Genomic DNA, 23,145 nt, shown 5'->3' on the forward strand with positions numbered 1-23,145 from the left:
CAACAAGAATGCCATAGCACGAATAGCTTAGAAACAACGGAAACATATTTCTCGCAGTTCTAGAGGCTGAGAAGTCAAGGTCAAGTGGCAGGTGATGGAATCCGCTTCCGGGTTCATAAATGGCCATTTTGTTTACTGTGTCTTCACATGGCGGAAGCAGCAAGCTAGCTCCCTGGAGGCTCTTTTATAAGAACACTCTTATAATCACCTCCCGAAGGCCCCACCCCCGGACACCATCACACAGGGGAGTAGGACCTCAACGTGAATTTCAGAGGGACACAAACATTCAGTCTGCAGCGGACTCAGAGAGAAGGAAAAGAATGCAACTAAGAACAGATGTTTCTGATCACCTTTTCCTAGCAATGTGGGCCGTACAAAACAACAGAAATTAGTTGTAGGCTTAAGAAAATTAGGCACAATTATGTCAATTAAATGCTTGGTGTTGCCTATAGCTAACATTTTGCGTTGAATAGGTCAAATTTATTACAAATAAACCTGGTATAACTGGGCATAAAGCACATTTATTTTTTATTTAACATACCTATTCTTTAGGAGTAAAGGAGGGAGGCAGTGTGAAATGGGGGAAGAGCCTCGAGCTGGGAGTAAAGAGGTAACTCAGACCTAGCCTCCAACCGTGACCTCTCTTCAGTGTACCACTTCATCCCAGGGCCTCATCCATCAAATGGGGTGGCGGAGGGGCTGGTCTCGATGGACCAGAGTCCTTTAGCCCTGAAATTCAGGGCTCCTTCTCTTGGAGCCTAAACCTCCCAGCCTAACTAATCTCAGAGGGCTTGGATTGCAGCTTGTCTCTTGTGATCTAATAGTGTCCATGCAATGAACTGACTAACCCAGCTTCATGGTCAAGAAGGTGGCCCCACAGTAGAGCATCGCAGGGGAGAAGGAAGTTCTGCCTCACCAGGACATGGATTTTAAGGGCTGCTGGGGCCTAAAATGCAGTGAGGGGTACAAGGACCAGATCACAGAGACACATCACCAGATTACAGATCACACATAGTATATGTCCTTTGGCCATTCCAGCATTTCCACTGGTTTGCCTAAGGTCACACGGCTAGTTAGTCCCAGAGGCGAGCTTCATGGCAGAAGGGAAGAGGGCTAATGTGCATCGATCTCTACCGGGCATTGTGCCTCCTGGAGTTGCCGGAGAGTTACCATCCTCAGTCTATAGATGAATGCCTCCCCATAGTCTCGACAATACGCATTCTATTAGCCCCTTTTTGAAAACCTTGTTGGGAGTGTGGTTATTTTAGCATTCTTGATGCGCCCACCCAGTCTCGCTTCTTGGGCTCGGCGATGTTTTTCTGAATCTGTATTCCCACTCTCGGCCTCCCTCTCTGAGCCTGTAGGCGAGTCCTAGCCCGCGTCACAGTCTTTCGGTGAGCTTTGCCCGGTTTGGTCATTCATGTGCGCATCTGTGCAGCTGAACAACGGGGAGATAGAAACCTACTTGCTTTTCCCAGATACAAACAATAGAAAGAGAAACAACAGCCAATATGTTAAGGACATTCTCTTTAAGGAAAGCACAAACCACTGAAAATCTTAACCTTCACCCCACTTAACCATGGCCCAGTGCTTTAGAGTAATGAGTTCTGTTTTTCGTGGCCTTTTAAGCGCTGCCCTGTTATTCCCTCCAGCATCACGGCACACGGAAGAGGCTCCCCAGTGAGAAGGAAGAGCACTGCCGAGAACCGAAGGATGTCGTCCTTTTTTAGGGGAAAGAGGGGTGAGAAGTTCACTTCCAACCCGAATCAAACCCTAACCAGGCTGAAATCTGGGCAGATCCAGGTGATTCTTGGAGATTGCTCCTCGCCACCTGGAGATAAGATGTTATCAGCATCAATAACACTGAACTTGAAGATGGTCTATATTCAGATGCCTCTCAGGTTTTCATTTTAATTCTCTAATAGAAGAGATTGCATTAAAATGGGCTCCCCTTCACACTGAAGTCTTGCATGGTGCCGTTCACAGACAAGAATAAGAAATTGGGTCGCTCCCAAGAAATATTTTTCTAGCTGGAGAAGCAACCTCTGGACTGGTGGATCCAGCTCAGGACCCTCTGCTGGAAACCTGATGCCTCTTCTGGGGCAAACCGTCCCTACCAGGCACGAGTAGAAATAGTATAAGGTATACATGCAAAGAAACTAAAAATATTTCCATGAGGGGCGCCTGGGTGGCTCAGTCAGTTAAGTATCTGCCTTCCGCTCAGGTCATGATCCTCGGGTCCTGGGATCGAGCTCCACATCGGGCTCCCTGCTGAGCAGGGTCTGCTTCGCCTTCTCCCCTCTCCCTCTGTGATCTCTCTCACTCTCTCAAATAAATAAAATCAATCAATGAAATAAGAAGATTCTCATTGTAGTAGGCCACAAATGGACAGGCTATGGCTCTCCTCCCATTCATGAGATAAATAAAAAATGACTTGCTGGTATCAGAGACCTCCTGTTCTCTTCTGTCTTCCCGTGGCCAGACCTCCAGGGTCCAGGCTACAGTCTTGATAAATGAATCCTAGAAGGTGATTGTGCAGCTGTCCCTTAGGGTGACACTCTCTCTCTCCTCTCCCTCACACACACATGTGCACACACATCCACACCCTGTTATCCAAATAATTCCATTCAGCCTCTGAGAGTTCTAATTGTGAGTCTGCCCTTCCTCATTCTACAAAGATTCAAGCCTGCTTGTAAAAATACTTCTGAGGAAAAAGGATAAAATGAAGAATTTTGAGAAAATTCAGCACAAGATGTAAAGGGAAAGGAAAGAGTGGGACTGGAGGAAGCGAGACAGACCCTAGGGCTGTGATTGGTGGGTGGAGGCTACAAATTTGGCTCTCAAGTCCCCCGTGCAAAGCAAGAGGGAAAATTAGTGTCATTTGCCTAAGTCACAGTATTTCTAAGATTTTTCAACATTTCTCAAAAGAAGCATGACTTTTCCTAGGACTGAGATGTGAAAGATATTTTCTTCTCTCGATTCCTCATAAAGAGGACATTGGATTAGTCAGGGTAAGTTTCCACTGGGAGCAACCAAAAACCCAAAGGAACACTGGCTTGAGTAAAACAGAATTTTCAGTTTCTCCCAAGTCAACATACGTAGCTCAGGACTAGAACAGCCCTTGACGGGTGTCAGGAACTCAGATCCTTTTGTAGTTTTCTCCACTTCACGGTCCAACATGACTGTTAAAGCTCAAGCCAAAATGTTCCTATTCGAGCCGGCAGGAAGCAGAGACGAAGGACACACCTCCATCCTTTAAAGATACATCCCAGAGTTGCAGAGGATTTTTCTGTTGACCTCCCATTGGCCAGAACCTCATAGGGCCACACCTCGTTGCAAGAGAGGCTGAAAACTGAGTCTTTATTCTGGGCCTAGATGAAAGTGGTCTTTCTAGCAATGACGCAGCTGGACAGTGTATTAGTTTGCTAGGGCTGCTCTAACAGATTACCACAGACTGAATGGTTTAAACAACAGAAACGATTCCTCACAGTTTGGAAGCTGGAAGTCCAAGATCAAGGTGCTAGCAGCATTGTTTTCCTCTGAGGCCTCTCTCCTCGACTTGCAGATGGCTCTCTGTTCACCGTGTCCTCGTATGGCCTTTTCCTCTGTGCACACAAGCCCCTGGTGCATCTCTGTGTATCCTAATCTTTCATAAGAAAACCTTACAAGGACCCACCCCAATGGCCTCATTTTATCTGAAGGGCCCTCTCTCCAAATACAGCCTCATTCTGAGATATTGGGGTCAGGGTTTCAGCAGAGGAATTGGGGGAGGGCACAGTTGAGTTCATAACAGGCAGAATCAGAAGTTCTTGCCACAAAAAAAAAAAAAAAAAAAGAACTCTTGCCACAATTCTGCAAGCACCCCTCCCTGAACAGGGAGCCCAACATGGGGCTCAATCCCAGGACCCTGAGACTAGGACCTGAGCCAAAGACAGACACTTAACCGACTGAGCCACCCAGGCAGCCATTCATTCTTCCTTGGAACCAAGAGTTAGAACCTAGTGCCCTAGTTCACACCAAAAGGCGTTCAATGATTACCTGTAGATTGTGGTGGTCACTGCCCAAGAAATCACAGCAGGCGCAGAGCCTGGAAGCCAACTCGCTGATTTTCCAGGTCTTCCTCCTTTCACCACGCTGCACGGATCCCTTCGTGGTCAGACAACCAGCGCACATTCTGTGGCAACTTAAAGCCGTGTGTTTTCATCTCAGAAGTTCCATATCAGAAATTAGAAAGTCCGGAAGCAGTGATTGCCGGCCCCGGTTTCACACAATTCTAGGGCTTCTACAGAGACCCCAGCAGGCATTAGACTATTTTAAGCCCTTCTATCAGAAGTGACTTGAATTTTTTCCAGATTATTTTTCATCGTTTTGTTTTCTGCAGACACCCCACAGGAGCTTTAGGGGGCTAGGCTGGGTTGCTACAAGGTCAAAGCCACGGTGCCACAAGTCTAGGAAAAACTGAAAAATTGGTGCCCTAACCTCAGTGGCCTCTCACCGGCGCTGGGACTAATAAACACGCCAGCAGCCCCAGCTTGGGCAAAGGCACAATGTGCCCCAGACTTCGAACGGTATATTTTCTCCACTTTTCTAACCAGCTTGCAAACGGTTGCCCATCGAACTAGAATGTGATTGCACTTGGCAAGATAACAATGAAAATTTTCCCCAAAATACCCCGACAACCTTGCTCCCAGGACGCCTCTCAAATCCACCCCAAGATGCTGGGCTCCTGTACTTGGTAGCAGGACTCTTCCCCAAGGCGCTGTGGATTCTGCCTGAAGAGCACTGTTTGTCTGGCCTGAGACCCAACTCGTCCCCTTGCCCATTTCTGCCCTAGCAACACCACCTCGCATGCAGCTTTTGGCAGCTGTGCCATATAGCTAATTGTTTGTGCTGGACAGTAGTATGTTTAGAGTTTATGCATCTAAACAGACAATTATTTTCTTCTATTTGCTAGTGGCACTGCCTGCCTGGTGACTTTGGCAGATGGAGAAAGGAGCTAATCCGTAGGTTATAAGCAGAAGGGTTATTGATGAAATGTCACCATCTGTTGGTGTCATTAAAATGATATGAGTCACCAAGAGTTGCTTTTGTTTTCTCACAGAAAAAGGTTAGCTCAGAGTTTAGAGGGAAGTTGCTAGATTGCAGATGGCGGTTTGAGAGGGAGCTGGGGGCCGGGGGGGTCAGTCCCGGAAGGGGGAGGAGCCTCGATGAATTTGTCAGATGAGCTGGATGGGTCTTCGAAGTGCTGGAATCCTCTGCCTGAATAAAACCACCCATCTGGTATGAGATGAGGTACTTATTAGGAATGATGCAATGCGTCAACTATCCCATGATTCCTCCCCGTTTCTGAGGCTTCTACTGGAGCCGGGCGGGGGGGTGGGGGAGAGTTATCCATTTGGGTCCAACAAGAAAGATCTTATCTGGCAGGGAGCAGTTAGAATGTGCCTGTCTCCTAAATCCTCCTTGCCCTCATTACAGAGGGATTATTCTCGTGGGCCAGCTGACACCCTGGGAGGCTGGCAATCTCGGTGGGGAATGATATTCTCTACGTCTGCTGTATCTCCTGAGAGGACGTGGTGTTGTCTCGAAGGAGGAACCAGAAACCGTATGCCCAAGCTTCCATCAGGGACGGGAGCCCTCAGCATGGAGAAAAGAAAGCAGTGGGCGGCGCCACATGAATTGCGTGGCAAAGGAATAGGCTTTTAGTCTTGTTGACTTTATGGACTCCCTCCCTGTCAGTTTCATTGATTTCTCCTGTAACTTTTTCGTTATTTATTTTCTTCGGCTTACTTTGGATTTAATTGGCTCTCCTTTCTCTAATTTCCTACGAAGGAAACATAGATCGTTGATTCTTTCTTCTTTTCCAATATGGTGCCTAACAAAGGGATGGGGAGAATGAGAAATATATTTAAAGAGGATCCAATGACAAAAAAAACACTGTGCCAACTTCCTCATTCTGCCTTTTGACCTAATCCTCTTAATTCCCCCATATTTGTTGCTTATATACTCTCTTACCCACTGCCAAGGACATATGCCCAAAGACAAAGAACCTGTGATTACCAACTTTTTGCAGTATGGCTTAAGGTTCCTTTTACATAGACATTTTTTTAGTGTTAACTATTGGATAGAGAGTGTGGGTGATTGTGTAAACCACTACAAATCCTTTTGGCAGTACTAGGGCTTAAGTTAGAAATAAATATTACACTGCACTGTGTCAGGCCTCACACCCAGCCCTGTGTCTGGGTGAATCCTTTTCTCCCATGCTCTGGCCTGAGCCTGCCCCCTCCGCCCCCTCGTGGGGAGAGGGTGTGCTGCTCTGGGACTTCAGAAGCCTTGACCTCAGCAAGTGGCGCCGGCTGCTAGGACAGAAGCTCTCAAGTTCACCCGGGACTCTGAGATCCTGTGCCGTTGACACCCCACCCCTCAGGTTCTGTGGCTCACTCAACCCCCATACTCTTGTATCTCTGAGAATGGGACACGTGTTTGTGTAACAAGGCTTCGGCTGGAATTAAAATGGTTTGGAATTTAAGAAGATGATTGTACATGGTTAAAAACTCACAACCACACAACAATCCGTGAGCTTCCCAGGGCCAAGGAAGGAAGCTGAGTATTGTTACTAAATCGTTTCTATGGTTACTTTCCTTTGCCCACAAAGAGTCAATGCTGTCGATACATATAAATTTATTTTTAAAAATAAAAAGATACCTTTTGTAATTTTTTAATTTAAAAAAATCCTTCCCAAGGATTCCTGGGATGAATCCTATAGCTTTGTCTTCAAGGAGAAGGGAGGAGGAGGAAAAAGTGGACATTCGAGTCTTTTGATCTACAGATGTGGTTTCCATAAAAAGTCCGTGGATCGTTGCTGTGGGCCTCCCCAGCTAAATGATCCCTTCCTTTAAGGCAGAAGCTGAAGACTGTTCAGGGAGAGAAAAAGAAGTTCCTCAGTCCTCCTGGGTGCGTATGTCTTGTCTGTCCCTGATCCAGACTGTGACAGATGGGGTTCTCGTACAAGCCTAAAAGTCACATGATGAACTGCTGGGATGACCCGAGAAAACTCCTGAGAAAACGCCCCTCCCTGGCGTCGTGCTCTTGCTCTTGCACATTGTTGTCTTTTTTGTTTGTTTATTCTTTCATCCCTGTCTTTCCACAACAGACCACGGAGGCGGGTGAAGATGAGGACGACCAGCCTCTCAGCCTGGCCTGGCCTTCCAACCCCCGCAAGCAAGTGACGTTCCTCATTGTTTTCCCCATAGTGTTTCCCCTCTGGATTACCTTACCTGACGTCCGCAAGCCGGTGAGTAGATCTTTGTTTAGTTGACTCCTTGTGAAAAGCATGGTATATAACAGTATACCTAGGTTGTTGCCTTTTGCCTTAAGAGGAAAAGGGGGGCGACACATGAACATGTGTATGCTTATATATGTCTGAAGTCTCTCTGGACAGGTGCACAATAATAGTGATGGTTCAAGTTATTTGATCTATGGACAAGCAAACCATCTCAAATCTTAGTGGTGCAGAAACAACAAACATTTTGTTCTGCTTATATGTTGTGTAGATCAGGAATTCAAATAGGGCATATTGGGGTTGGCATGTCTCTGTTCCACAACATCTTGGGGCCTCTGCTGGGAAGACTTTGAATGGCTGTGGAATGGACTTATCTGGAAGCTTCTTCACTGATGTTTCTAGGACCGGGACAGAGATGATTCAAAGGCTGGGTTTACCTGCGATGGTCTACAGGAGAGCCTACCTGTGGTTTCTCCATGTGACTGGGGCTCCCTCACAGGATGTGGCCTCAGGAGAGTCAGATATCATTGATGAGAAATCAGGGCTCCAAGAATGAGCATCCCAGGGGCCCAAGGCAGAAGCTGCATGGTCTTTGATGACCTCGTCTCAGAGGTCACACACAGTCACTTCCACTAGAGTGCAGTGGTCAAAGCAATCATAAGTTTGTCTTGATTAGAGGGGAAGGGACCAAAAAAATCTACCTAGAATACATCAGTGTCACAGAGGCTAGGACACCCTTGATGGAAGGAGTGTCAAAGAATTGACAACCATGTTTTAAAACCACCACAGTGGGGCGCCTAGGTGGCTCAGTGGGTTAAGCCGCAGCCTTCGGCTCAGGTCATGATCTCAGGGTCCTGGGATCGAGCCCCACATCGGGCTCTCTGCTCAGCAGGGAGCCTGCTTCCCTCTCTCTCTCTCTGCCTGCCTCTCTGCCTACGTGTGATCTCTCTCTCTCGCTGTCAAATAAATAAATAAAATCTTTAAAAAAATAATAAAAAATAAAACCACCACAGTGATTGTCTCTAAGAAGGGGAACTGAAGGTTTGAAGCAAGAGGGGAACTTGGATTTTATTTTATTGAGTATTTGTGTACGTGTATATTATTCATTCAATTCAAAACAATCATTTAAAGAAATGCATTCATGTAGTGTAAATGCTTGCATATCTTCTCCACCCTGTATTGTTCTCATTACTCTAATCAATATTCTTTTCTACTGTTAGTATATACCAGGCATATTGAACACAATACCATCTTAGGAGCGTCAAAATACAATCTAAATGGAGACAGATCCAAACTGGGTTCTTGGACCAGTGCCCCAGAGGTAGGGGAACTAAGGATAAGAAGTAGCTGTCCTGTTTATTATGGATCTACACACATATCTCATTCAACCAAGGTGTGTACCTACTGTCCATTAGTATGTACCATGTAATTCCAAGAAGCTATAGTGTGCAGCCTCAGGGAACAACTAGTATAGGAATGTGAACACACAGACACACATATACTTTATATTTCTATTCCTTACATATAATGTTATATATTATTGGCATAAGGAGAAAGAAACCTAGGCACAAAGAAGTTAACCAACTCCTGCCTGATCACTTCCTCGGGGATGGAGCGGAGATTCACACCCAGGTCTACATGACCACACAGCTTGGGCTTCCCCTTCCTATTTCATGATACCAGAAAGTGGAAGTTTCAAAGTTTCAAGAACATTATTTCCGAGAGCATTTACAAGAAGACACCATGGTCGCATACGGCGAAATTTAGCCCAGGTCTTAAGAGCCCCATGGTGATCCACTTTCTGTACTCAAAGAAGACAGAAGAGAAATCTCGTCCCACTGGCCCGGCCTATAAATGATCCAGGCCAATGGAGAGCCACATCTTGTCAAGTACAGGCCAGGAAAGGACCCCCTCGTGTAAGGAGTCCCAACATTAGAGGCTTCTAATAAGGGCGTGTAACAGGTGTGGCTCACTTAAAGCAACACTTAGGCTTCTTCATTCACGACGCAGTTGCAGAAGATCTGCTCCATGCAAAGGCCAGGCTTCCTGGCAACCTCCAGCCGAAGAGCTGGAACGTGTTACGTTTCTTTGGGGCTCACGTCACAGTGACATTTTGGAGATGTGCGTGCTCACACGTGCTCTCGCACACGCTTTCTTCTCTCTCTCTCTCTGTCCTTCCATTGTTCTGCTGTTCAGACCAGTGTTTTTGCTTTGCTCCCACGGAGGAAAATCAGAGAGATAGAGCAGCTTTCCTAAATCCCTGCAGCAGGCCTGGTGCGGCATGGTGCCGAGTATAGGGGGCTGATGGACGGCTGAGAGGGAGTGAGCCCACAGCCACTGGGGCGGTCAGCAAAGGGTGCAGGACTGGAAGGAAGATGCCAGTGATCAAGGCCCGGGCTCTCAGGTTGGCGGGAACCCCCAGGGCAAGGCCCGGCAGAGTGCGGATCGTCTCTGTGACCTGAGCTCCCAGGACAAGGACGCTGTTGGGGAGATCAAAGCTCTGAAACAGCCACTCCTGGACAGCACACAGAATTCCAACACGCGAATCATAACCCGGCTCACGACAGCTCTGCTGGCTGATGCTTGAGCCCCCAAGGGTACGGAGCAAGAGGATACAGCTTCATGATGCTCTCCTCCATAATACCGCAGACTGCTCATTCGCTGCGCACAAGCCTCAAGAGCCAGACCCTGGGCCGGGGTAACCAATGAGGTTCTTGCCCTTTGCACAGCCAGGCCAAGCGCCATCCCTGAGATGGACTGGGTTTTTTTTTCCTCTCTCTTTCTACATAGCCTGTGGGCTCTCCCCAGCAAAAATGCGACTCTCGGCACATTTGGTTGTTTTAAAATGTCCTCAGCCAAATATTTACTGAGTACCTATTGTGTGCCAAGCATCAAGCCTGTGTCCGACAGGTGAAAGCCCAGAACTCTCAATTCCTATCCCTAAGGAGCTCTAAAGTTAGTAGAAGAAACAAGGCATGGACTGTAGAGCAAGACTGCACAGCCATGTTGCCGACAGGAGCTCGATCCAAGCAGAAGTCTCCCGACTCCATAAGCCTTCTCATTCTACCACCATGACCACAGTGGTTCATACCCCCACATAATCCCACATAACTCACGAGTTGTGCAGCCTTGAGGAAGTCACTGCTCAACGCTGGACCTCACTTTTCCTCCTCTGCAGAATAGAAGGCAGGAAGATCTCTCCATTTCCTGCTGCCCATGACATCCTGTGATTAGGGAAAGCGTAAAGAGAGGACTGTTACTACAACACTGCAGATCTCAGGGCCCATACGTCCCAGTTTGCCCAGCACAGTCCCAGTTTAATCCCAAAGCATGCTGGTTTGGCAGATGAATTATACGGCCCTCCTTTGCATATACAAAACAGAACGAATGAAACCATGCCAGTTGATACAAAAGCCAGTAAGTGGCTTTTTGATCGTGCTTAGCACAGAAGAGTCTCAGTAGGTTTGATCTTGGATCGGTGATCACCTGCTGTGTAACACCCCAGCCTAAAATGTAGTGGCTTTAAAAAGGAAGCAATTTTTTTAGTCCAGAATTCTCTGAATGGACCATTTGCTCTGGGTTCAGCTGGACAGTTCTGTTCACTGACCTGGCTGGGGGCTGGTTGGTCTAGGAGTAGGTCAGTGGAAAAGGCTCATCTCTGCCCCACTTGGTCCCTGACCCTCGAGCAGGCAAGCCAGAGCTGACATGCACAATGGTCGAGTTCCAAGGGCAGCGAGAATGAAAGCTTCAAAAGTTCTTGAGATCTAGCTCGGAATCTGCATGCTGTCGCTTCTACCGTGTTCTGTTGGTCCAAGAAAGTCCTAAGGCCAGCCCAGATTCAAAGGGTGGGGAAACAGAGTTCACCTCTTGTTAAGAAGAACTGGGAAGTACTGTGGTCATCTTGGCAGTCCACCACGTCCTTCATGCCCTGCCACCAGGCCCTCCTGAAAAAACATCAAGGGAGAAGAAAAAGAGAGGAGAAAATTATTAATTAATAAACATTGGCTCCTCCAGAGGGCCTGGCAGCTCTGTTTCCCCAGTAGTTTTTGAATTACCCGTGGAGATGAACGTTCCAAACCTTGACAGTAATTACAAGGAAAACGTGATTTTTTAGTAGCCATGCAGTTTCAGGGTAAACAGTACTCCCCCTTGTTTTTCTTTCCACTTCATTTATATGCAAATTATATGACAGTGTTTGTTGGATTACACACTTCTGATTAATTCACTTTCATCGTTTTCTTCAAATAATGGCTTTGGTTTCAAAGCAAAAGAACTAAAATATAAACCTTAATGAGGAACATGTCTTTGATAAATATTGAAAATAATAAAGGAAATAAAGACTTCCAAAAGTTATATGCGCTCCTGACTTAGGACGGGTGATCTTATAAAATAAGAATGCATCAAAATGTGACCATGTGAACGGGGGAGGTACCTAAGAAGTCAGCTCTGTTCCTGCGATTCATACCAGTCATTGATTCATTCACCAAGTATTTATTGGGTCTGCTGTGTACCGAGCACAGTTCTAGCAAGAAGGAGGGGATTGGGACCCAGAGAGTTTTAGTGACTTGTCCAAGCTCACCCAGCAAATGAGAGGCAAAGCCAAGACCCTCAGCCCAGTGTTGGCAGCCACTTCCGCCTCTCTGAACCTCAGTTTCCTTGTCTCTAAAAAGCCAAAACAAAGAGAACATCATCTAATAAACAACCACCACTATTATCTGAGCACTTACTATGTGCCAGGCACTTTGGTAGACACTTCATAGACCCAAAATCCTCAGAACAACTAGATATTGTTATTCCCCCCATTTGGCAGATGAAAAAGCTGAGGCTTAGAAGGTGAAATGATTTGTCTCAAGTCACATGTCTGGTAATCAGTGAACAGAGATTTCAGTGCTGGTCATATTCATCCAGAAAACACACTTTTAATCTGTCACAGGATGGTTTGGGGGACTATTGTTAGATATGTATGTCCCCAAACCTTGCACAGAATAGATGCTCAGTGAATATTTGTCAAATTTAAATCAGTAAGGATATGGCCAATTTGTGCAACCAGCTAATGTCCAGAAACATTTTTCCAGCCAAGAAAGTATCACACTGATGTACTAAAAGCTTCTAATGAGAACATTAGCGGTCTATTATACATGTAAACCATTATACTGGGAACAAAATGGCGGGCACATGGACACAATTTGCTTTTTTGCTAATTAGGATGAGGTTCATCCCAGCAGATGTTAGGATGAGCCTCCATGACCAACCAGAAATTGACATGTCAGACCTTGGCTTCAAGGGCTGTTTTCTACCTTCCAGTGAGACTGGGAACTAGATAATTGCACAAGTGCGACTGGGGAGCGATGTCTGGAATAAGAGACCATAGCGTCCACATAAGGGGAGTCATTCAGAAAAAATGAAAGGAGAAGGAATTACCTGGGCTGTGAGGTTGGAAAGATAAGGTAGTTGGACAGTTGGGAAACATTTAACTGAACCGCCGATGCCTAAAGGGTTGATGCTTCCCAATCAGGGACAATATGGGAGGTTGGGTGAGGCAGATGGCCATTCAGCTGGAATGCTAGGCTCTATCTCCCCAATGCTCCTTGTATTTTCTGACATTCAGAGCACAGGCTAGTGTTATGATGATCATGAACATCTTGTCTATAGCTGGCATATTCTGAGCATTATTGGTCCTGTTTTTCTCTAAGAACAAATCAGTATAACCTAAATATCAGGTATATATGCCGGATGGTCAGAGAGACCTAGGTTTGAATTTCAAGTCTAGTTCAAGATTTGAGTACAGAGAAGGTACCTGGCCTTTACCTACCCCTAGTTTATGGTGAAGACCTTGAAACTCACCAATAAAAACTACCTTTAATTTCTTGTCACTGAGCCCCTGATACAATACTAGGTATATATAGATGTCCATTAATTAATAATTGGCCTCTTGATCAAGAATCACAAGCATCCTTGAAAGAGGTTTTCATTAGCATGTTGATGTGAACTTAGTTCCTTTATATCCTTAGCCTGCTTCCTTAGTTTCTACCTTCTGCCTAGGAATGTTCTATGGTTCAGAGATGATGTTTTTCAGGTGAGAAATAGGTTCAAATAATTTGATTCTGACTTGTCCCATGACTCAATGTACAGATGTGCAAAGGCATACTAAAGAAAAAAATAATTATATACTTAATAAATGATCGAAGCTGTAAAATGAGCAATGTATGAAATGAAGACTCTCTCAAGATCTCCAGTACATTCATCGTACCGGAAAGGATGAAGACGGTACTCCGTTCCCTCAAAGGATGCTCAGAATCAACTTCACAGCCTGGTGGCTGCTCCAGTCTCATGTGGCTCCATGTCCCAAGAAAGGCCTTTTCCTTCCCTGTGACAGAGCCTGGCCACAGGAGATGAAATTCTCATCCCACTTAGGATCCCGAAACCGTGACCAGAGGAAGAGAATGAGGACTCCAATCAGCTAAACACTATGTCTGGGGAAACTTGCCTTCTTAGCTCTGACAATTTAAGGCTTGGAAAATCTGGTCTCCAAAATCCAGCTGAATCATCAAATTTAAAGGAATTTGTCCTCAGAAGTGAATGTCTCAGTGTCCACTTTGAAAACTTGATGATCTTCTCTTTTTCCATAACTCGCTAAAGTGCTGGGGCCTGTCTTTAGCCAAGATATTTTCCTCCTTTTCACTGTGGCCTGATGTCTCTCCCAATTTAATCAAGCCCATGGGTCTTGCAAACACTGCTGCTAACAAAAAGCACCCCCCCCAAAAGCAGCACTCATTAAGCACAAGAAATGGTCAGTGTGAAATTTAACAGAACGGTATGAGTGATGATTTAAAAAAGTGCTGAAAACTCAAAATTAGTAAAAAGTACATATACCTGGTTTGCAACAATAGAGACTGTGTTTGTTATTATCTTAGATATTCAAAAGATTGCTAGGTACAAGTTTATCTTTTCCTCTAATGAATCTCTCAAAAGCTATGACAAAAAGCGTTCTGTATGACTGCCCAAGGTCAGCTCTTAAGACAACTGAGATAGCTTTCATCCAAATAAACTTCAGGATTCACTTCTCCGGACAAAATTGGATGGCATTATCAAAGCAAAAAAATGAGATTGTTTCTCTAGTAGAAAGCTTTGAAATAAAAAGTGTTTGGCAGTAACAGGTGAGAGGCTGAGGGCATTCTGCTCTCTGAGCCTGTTTTAAAGGGCTCCAATTTTGCAGAAAAAGCTATCAACAAAACACCAATACAACCCCTGCAAGCCTGTTCTCTTTGTAGTGTGATCGGGTAAGAAACACTGCATTTTGAATGTCTGCTTTTGGCTAACATTTGAAAGAAACTAAAAGTGTTCACACTGAGCTCTGAGTCATGTATAGAGTTGGTGAATCATCGTATTGTACACCTGAAACTAATATAACACGTGTTCATTATCATTGGATTTTTAAAATAAAATTAAAAAATGGTCACACTGTAAGCCTGAGATGGCACAAAGGCCAGCGCTCAAAGCAGAAATGGACATTATGATGTCAGGGCTGGAGAACAGGAGAGACAACCACCCCAAGATCATCTGCTCTTCCACCTCTGTGGAGAGCAGTGCGCCGGGCCTCTGTCTACTCTAACTCTACAAGAGTAGTTCAAATCTCCTGGAGGGTGGCTATGTCCTCAGGAATCTATCGAAACTATGGTGATGCCTTCTTGTGGCTTCTCCCATTAAGTTGCAGGACAGTAAGATGAACCTCTTTGGGGACCTACTGGTCCTTCTTGTTAAAAGCCATTAATCACCTAGGCTTTCTGGGCAGTGGACTGCTAGGATACATGGGGTGAAGAATAGGAACCGATTCTGATGAACTCGAGAGGAAAGGAAAAGGAGATGGAGGAAGGCTATGGGGTGGTCAAGAGATTGAGGCCAAGGCTGAGAGACCAGGCCTTGGGAAGGACAGGGACAGGGGACATCTGAGCAGCCAGCAGCAGGAACAAACATTGTCTTCAAGAGACTTCCATCCCAGGAACTAACTTGGTGATAATTTGGCTCCAGCCAACATTCCCAAGAGAGAATCTTCCTGGCCCAGCTTAACCAGGGGTAGGCCGGGCCTTTTGAGTGCTGAGCCTACAAAGATGGAAGGCAGCGGTGGGGTGGGGAGTAGTGACTGTGGTGGGTTTAGCTTTGGTGTCCCAGGTCCACCTCATGGATGACACTGACGCTCCCATCTCTTCCTGGCTCTCTTTCAGTCATCAAGAAAGTTTTTTCCCATCACGTTCTTTGGCTCCATCACCTGGATCGCTGTGTTCTCTTACTTGATGGTCTGGTGGGCACACCAGGTAAGACCTTGAGAAGAGCATGCACCTGCCTGGTTCTGCTCGTGGTTGCCAAAGGTTCGTCAATGTGTTGCTTCGGGAAAGTGTCAGAATAGTATTGTGTCTGACAAGACAAGGTACATATTCCAGGACTAGACGATTTCACTCCCACTGAACTTTCCCCATACCTCCTGGCCTTTTCTCGTGGTGGGGAGTCAGATCAGCATAATCCTGGACATCCGTGTGGAGGAGGTCACTCCAGCTCTTCTTGCCCTCTGTAGCCTGAATCCAGGCCTACGTGGATCTGGGAGGAATGTCAAGGTTTCACCTGACTCCATGGCACTTATTTTCTCTTGGGCAGGCCCTCACATCACGCTTTCACCAGCCTTTCAGACTAGCTCTAGGACAGACCTGGAGACAAAACAGTCTCTTCCTTGAACCACAGTTTGCTATAATGATGATGTGTTTTGCTTTTACCACTTTGAACTCAGTGCCAGTCCTGGTGGCCATCACAAGAGTAAACTGTCAGGAATTGTTTGTTGTAACGCATGGATGAAAGAATGAAGCACAGACATTTCACATTCCCAGAGATAATAGTGGTAACCGTTATTGATTGAATAGATACCACATGCTGGATAATTCACATCACTTGTCTTCATGATCTTGACATTCACCCTGTACAGAGGCACAAATCCCACGAAGGAGCCACTATTATTATCCATACTTACAGATAAAGAAGTTAGGCTTAGAGCTAATAATAAAGTTGCTCAGGATCATGTAAGGTTTAAATAACAGAACTGAGGTTGTAACCCAGGGCTCTGAAACTCCAGAACCCATGTCGTTCTCCTCCATTATAAACTACACAAATTTCAAACTTCCCACTTGTATTCGTTGTTTGATGTAGTCCTAAATATAGTCCTTTGATATAGTCCTAAAATATACATCATATACATCTGAAAAAGCACTTCTATGCAGGAGATAGATCATTTTTAAACCCTCTTAAGTCTTAATAATAGAGGGGCAAGGGGCACCAGACTGGCTCAGTGGGAACATATGACTCTTCATCTCAAGGTCATGAGTTCAAGCTCCATGTTGGGTGCAGAGCCTACTCAAAAAAAATGATCATAGAAAGGCCAAGCATCTATGGGCATCCTAATGTTTAAGATGGACAAGAGATTTGAATAGATATTTCACCAAAGATAATGCAAATGGATAGTAAACACAAGAAAAGGTACTCAACATCATTATTCACTAGAGAAATGCAAGTCAATGCCACAATGAGATACACTTTGCTCTCACTTAGGATGGCTATAATCAAAAAGACAATAAATAACAAGTGTTGGAGAGGATGTATAGAAACTGGAGCCTTTATATATTGACAGTAAGAGTGTGTAATAATGCAGCCACTTCAGAAAACAGTTTGACAGTCCACAAAATGTTAAGCATAGTTACCATAGGACCCCAGGAATTCAACTACCTATATACCCAGGAGAGATGAAAACATCCACGCAAAAATGTATACACACACGTTCACAACGGCATTATTCGTAATTGCCAAAGAAGTGGGCACAAACCAAATGTCTATCAACTGATGAACAGAAACACAAAATGTGGTCTATCCCTACAGTAGAATACTATTCCATAATAAAAAGGACCAAAGTGTTAGTACATGGTACCTGTGAATAAACTTTTAAAATATTATGCTAAATGAAAAAGCCAATCACAAACGATCACATGTTGGAATGAGTCCATTGACATAAAATGTGAAAAACAGGCATATCTACAGAGACAGAAAGGTAATGGTTGCCTAGGGTTGGGAAGGCTGGAGGGAAAGAGGAATGACCGCTAATGGGTACAGGGTATGTTTCCTGGGATGATGAAAAAGTTCTAAATTTAAATTATGGTGATAGCTCTAGAAGTCTATAAATATGCTAAAATATTCAGTTATATATACAATTTAAGTAAGTGAGTTTTATGGTATGTGAGTTGTATCTTTGAGAGAGAGTGTTGTTTCAAAATAAACATAAATGCACTAAATGTGATGATATTGCACTTAAAACGCTGCTTGGTGATGGGCATATAGTATACACTTAATAAATGTTAGTTAATATTGTTCTAGGACCTCAAAAAAAAATAAAAATAAACATAAACATAAGGGGCTCCTGGGTGGCTCCATTGGCTAAGCATCAAACTCTTGATTTCAGCTCAGATCACAGTCTCGGGGTTGTGAGATGGAGCCCCGTGTCAGGCTCCACACCCAGTGCGGAGCCTGCTTGAGATTCTCTCTCTCCCTCTGCTCTTCCTCTGCCCCCCTACCCGCCCACTCACCTGCACGGGCTCGCTCTCTCTAAAGAAATAAAATAAAGTAAACATGAGATACTACTTCACAACCACTAGGATGCCTCTACTCAAAAACCTAGACATGTTGATGAGGATGTGGACAAACAGGACACAGGACTGAACACATTTACCAAAACTACGGAACTATACACTTTTTTAAAGGGTGAGTTTTACTGGATGTAAAATTAGACTTTGCTGTATGTGAATTACACCTTAATTTTTTTTTAAAGAAAAAGAACATATAACATCATTGGAAAAAAAAAACCGCTGGAAATGTCAGTTCGTATACCCAGTATTGTTCCTGCAAGATTCTTCATCTTACCCCTGTCCTAGTTATTTTATGATGTTTGACTTCAGATTATTATGCCTGGATATTTCTAAAAACTGTGATCCCATGAAGAAGTTCCACTTGCCCCAAAGGCATGATTTCCCACATTCATTGACAGTCATTTGCCACCAATATTGGCCAGAAATCATACCTCAGGAGAGGAGCGGCTTCTCAGCCACCGGATTGCCAGGCTATAAGGACTGTTTGCCATTTATAACATGTAATGGTTTTTCTTAATAATTATTTGTATTCCTTCATGCACTGATAAAGAAAAAGTGGTGGGTTTTTATCTCACTTGTTTTCTAGATCTCTCTTTTTAGCCATTCTAGAAAACATCAATCAAGAGACTTCCATCTTTTTCTGTCCTTTTTAAAGATTATCTTAATTCCATACTCTTGCTTCTTTCTCATTCTCTTATAGAAAAATACAAACACAATGGTTAGAACAATAATAATTACCAAAAGGCCCAGGAATATAAAGTACGTAAAGAGAAAATTTGCTTTCTAGTAATGAATGAGAGGCTTCCCTTTCTTCTCTCCTATAGAAATGCTCTTCCCTTTTAAGACTTCCAGACAGCTGATCAAAATAGCAGATTCTGTTCTAAGAAGTCTAGCTCTAATTCTGTTGCTTGTACTTTTGAGCTATAAAAGCCAGAAAGATAACAAATGCACCATTTAGTGCTCAACTGTTTTGTTTTCCGCAGTCTTACCAGCAATAAATGCTCTTTAATACCATTATTTAGCTACTGTTTGGCTAAAGATAAATGCCCTTTACATAAGGTGTTTCATGCATTTTTTCCCTTAGTTCTTATTACCTTTTATTGTTTTTGCATCAAGAAATCAATAAATTTCTTTTTTTTAAGATTTTATTTATTTATTTGACAGAAAGAAATGCAGCAAGAGAGGTAACACAAGCAGGGGGAATGGGAGAAGGAGAAGCAGGCTTCCCTCTGAGCAGGGGGCCCGATGCGGGGCTCAATCCCAGGACCCTGAGATCATGACCTGAGCTGAAGGCAGACGCTTAATGACTGAGCCACCCAAGAGCCCCAAGAAATTAATAAATTTCTTGTGTGATGAGAACATATAGTTAAAACCCACAGGAGAACTTAATTCTGGGAGTCCGATACAACCTTGTGTCTCATTTCGCCAATATGACATTTTTACAGTCCCTCCTTAAACCAAGGCAAGGAAACGCATCCCGCGATATTCAGAGCAGCACTGGATTTGGGTTCTGAGTAGCCCCCGCCATCTACTTCCACTAGAAAACAAAGGAATTCTGCCCCCCCACCCCCAAGAGACCCCTGATGTCCTTTCTAGCTCTAACTTGGCTGATGCCGCTGATTCGATCAGCGCTGTCTCATCCCTGTGCCTGTCATCTTGCCTCTAACTCAGTGAAAGCCAAATGCTGTGAAACGTTCTTAAAATGAGCTTAGGAGACTAGCTCTCCATCAGTGAAAGTGGTTCTAGGAGCCGCACAGATTCATCAGGAGTTGGATGGGCAATAAAAAGCCTTCATTATCCTGGGGATTTCCCACATCAGAGGGACATCTATTAACCAGCTTCGGACTCTGCAGCCAGAGCCCAGTGACTGCCGTCTGATAAGTCCGAAAGAGAAAGGAATGGGGTCTGAGTTAGCATAGCTGGTATTTATTGACTATTTCTACCTGATGGTATGCTATTTGCTCTGTCTCATCATCACAACAGCTCTGAGGGTGGATGTTGTTATCCCCATTCTACAAAAGAGGGAAACTGAGGCTCAGGGAAATTGGCTTCCAGGTACTGGGAGCGGCAGGCGGTGCTGACACCCAGGTGTCCTTGTATCCGCGCCATCCCTCTTAACCACCAAACCACCCCTCTTCAGTTTCTGCTTTTTTTCTGTCTGTAGAGCCATTCGAACTCTAAATATAAGTGTTGTTTTAAAATAGTCACCGCTTCAGAACTCCCTCGAGGAATCAGCCTATTTATTGGGGATGACAGTCATTCAGTCAGCATTTTCAGAGTCTCTGAAAGTGTTTCATTCCAAATCAGACCCAAAAAATAGGTCATCAAGGAGAGGTCTGCTCGAAGAGGGCACTCCTGTGCAGAACTCTTACTTAATTTTCTTAGGAGAATTGGTGGAAAACATGCCAGTAAAATCACCTAAGTGTGCAGATTGACTGATTTATTCAGCAAATAGGTATTGAAAGTCTACTAAATACCAGCCAATATTCTGTGAATTAGGGAGACCACAGTGATCAAAGCAGTGATTCTGTTCACATGGATTTCCTTTCTTTCTTTTTTTTTTTTTTTTAAGATTTTACTTATTTGAGAGAGAGAGAGAAGGAGAGAGTGGGGCTGGAGGAGGAGCAGAGGCAGAGGGAGAAGCAGGCTCCCCGCTGAGCAGGGAGCACTGGATCTCAGGACCCCAGGGATCATGACCTGAGCCAAAGGCAGACACTTAACCGATTGAGCCACCCAGGCACCCCCATGGACTTCCTTTCTGATGGAGAACAGTGGCTCTTTGTTCCATGAGGGCAGGATAAACTAGCTGCTAGACAGCCTCTAGAGCCAACCTGACCATCAAAACAAAATTAGCTCCCAACTCTGCTTTTAAGTTAATGGAAACGAAGCTATTACTAATAAATCACAAAAGGTATTTTAAAATGAGTTACATTCAATTCCCTAAAAACCCTTACTCTTACATGCTACTCTGGCCCTCTGAATTTTTTTCCAAAAATGACAAATGTCATCAAGTAGGCTATTGAAAACATTAGCTTTAAAGTTTTCAGAACTTCAGTTCACCGACTCCAGAAAATACATAAAGCTTTTGAAAGTCCCAAGAAGGATCTTAAAAAAGTTGCTCAAGAGAATGGAGAAGCAAAAGAATAGAATAGAATAGAATAGAATAGAATAGAATAGAATAGAATAGAATAGAAGGCACCTCCAGCTGAGGCTAGACCAGCTGTCCAAAATAGACCTCTTCAGTGTTAAAAGGCAAAGACTAGGGCACGCTGGGTTAAGCGACTGAGTCCCGCATCAGGCTCCTTGTTCAGCAGGGAGTCTGCTTCTCCTTCTGACCCTCCCCCATATCATGCTCTCTCTCTCTCACTCTCAAATAAATAAACCTTTAAAAATAAAGGCAAAGGCCAAAATAAAACATAATAAATGTCCCCCGTTTCTTTTCAGTAATGCTGTACTATTTGTAAAGGGCTTTTCCACAAATGATCTTTTTAGTCCTTCCAACCACCTTGTAAGGTAGATATTATCATCCCCACTTTAAGTATAAGAAAGCAAGGATCAAAGACATTACACAATTGGTTAACTTAACAGTAGATCAAGTTCTTAATAAATGCCAAAGCCAGACCTTGGACTTGTGATTCCCTAACTGCTGGTTTCTCCACAGCTGCCTGGCTGATTTACAGTCCTGTATTACCAAGCCCCAAAATACCACAAATCAAGTTTCCTATGGGAACAGTAGTCTGAAAGTGTTTGAGAGTGGGTTACAGACACTAGGAGATGGCAAAGAAAAGGGGGGGGAGGCGGGGGGTGACACTGGATGTCCGTCCTTAACCTTCAGTTTTTAATCCAAAGGCAAATCTGAGGCAGGATTTGGTACCATTGTCAGGCAGTGGCCCCTGGAGCCAATGGCCAGTTGGGTTTTAGAACTCCCTTCTTCTGCCTCCCTTGCTCAGTGCTCACAGACATCACATAGAGCCTGCATTCAAGCCCCTGTAGCTCTTTCCTGAGATTATCTGTTTAATCCTCCTGTGAACATTCCTGATCTCTTGGGTCTGAATATGGTTAACGAATGAACTCCTCTATGGCGCTGATACACTCACTCTTCTTTATCATCTCAGACACCCCACATAGTGGAGGGATTATTTTAAAGGGAGTTGTGGGGCGCCTGAGTGGTGTAGTCAGTTAAGCATCTGACTCTTGGTTTCAGCTCAGGTCAGGATCTCAGGGTCGCGAGATCGAGCCCCGCGTCGGGCTCCATGCTCAGTGGGGAGTCTGCTTTAGATTCTCTCTCCCTCTCCCTGCCCTTCCCACTATGCATGCTGCTCTTGCTTTTTCTCTCCCTCTCTCTCAAGTAAATAAATAAAGCTTTCTTAGAAAGAAAGGGAGTTGCATGGAAATGTTTGTGAGTTTGTTGGTTTTGTGACTTCAAACACTCCTATGTGTCCCTGTCATTACGTTCAGGTTGGAGAGACCATTGGCATTAGTGAAGAGATTATGGGTCTGACCATCTTAGCGGCTGGGACCTCCATCCCTGACCTGATCACCAGTGTCATAGTGGCCCGGAAGGGGCTTGGAGACATGGCTGTGTCCAGCTCTGTTGGAAGCAACATTTTTGACATCACTGTGGGGTGAGTAGAGACAGCTCCGTGAAAGGGCACACACCAGCTCCGCCACTGGCTTTGTCTTCTGTGAGGCTGTGAAGACAACCAGGATCTCTGAGCCCAAAATTAACCAATACCCATAAAAAGTAAACACTGGGAGTACTGTTCACTTACTCCATTTTTCATTTTCAGAGAACTTAACGAAGAATAAGCTATCCCGAGATAGGCAAAAACACATGCCTGCAAATGGTGTGGATATTGTAGGAAATACGTTAAGAATTTTGCTTATATACTGGCATGGGTTACAAGTTAAGAATATTCAGTATTCAGGTATGATGGAGATGCTGTGCAGTTTTCCTATATTTTTTTCTATATTCTAATTCTAATTAAAGTCCCCACCAGCCTCAGTTGAGATTTTGGTTTTTCCTTTTTTTTTTAAGATTTTATTTATTTATTTACTCATCAGAGAGAGAGAGAGAGAGCATGTGCGCACAAGCAGGCAGAGTGGCAGGCAGAGGCAGAGAGGGAAGCAGGCTCCCTGCCGAGAAAGGAGCCCGAAGCGGGACTTGATCCCAGGACCCTAGAATCA

At 44.5% G+C, this 23,145-nt stretch overlaps 1 protein-coding gene across 2 annotated transcripts in view; it reads left to right on the forward strand.

The window, feature by feature from the left end:
• SLC24A2 (solute carrier family 24 member 2) overlaps window positions 1–23,145 on the forward strand; it is a 246,533-nt gene that overhangs the window by 212,332 nt on the left and 11,056 nt on the right. For both annotated transcript variants that reach the window (XM_046023532.1, XM_046023533.1), the window contains 3 exons: window positions 7,154–7,294; window positions 15,505–15,594; window positions 22,417–22,583. In XM_046023532.1, the coding sequence (XP_045879488.1) occupies window positions 7,154–7,294; window positions 15,505–15,594; window positions 22,417–22,583 (398 nt within the window). The remainder of the gene's footprint in view (window positions 1–7,153; window positions 7,295–15,504; window positions 15,595–22,416; window positions 22,584–23,145) is intronic.

The sequence above is a fragment of the Meles meles genome, chromosome 11, assembly GCF_922984935.1.
Source record: "Meles meles chromosome 11, mMelMel3.1 paternal haplotype, whole genome shotgun sequence".
NCBI lineage: Eukaryota > Metazoa > Chordata > Mammalia > Carnivora > Mustelidae > Meles > Meles meles.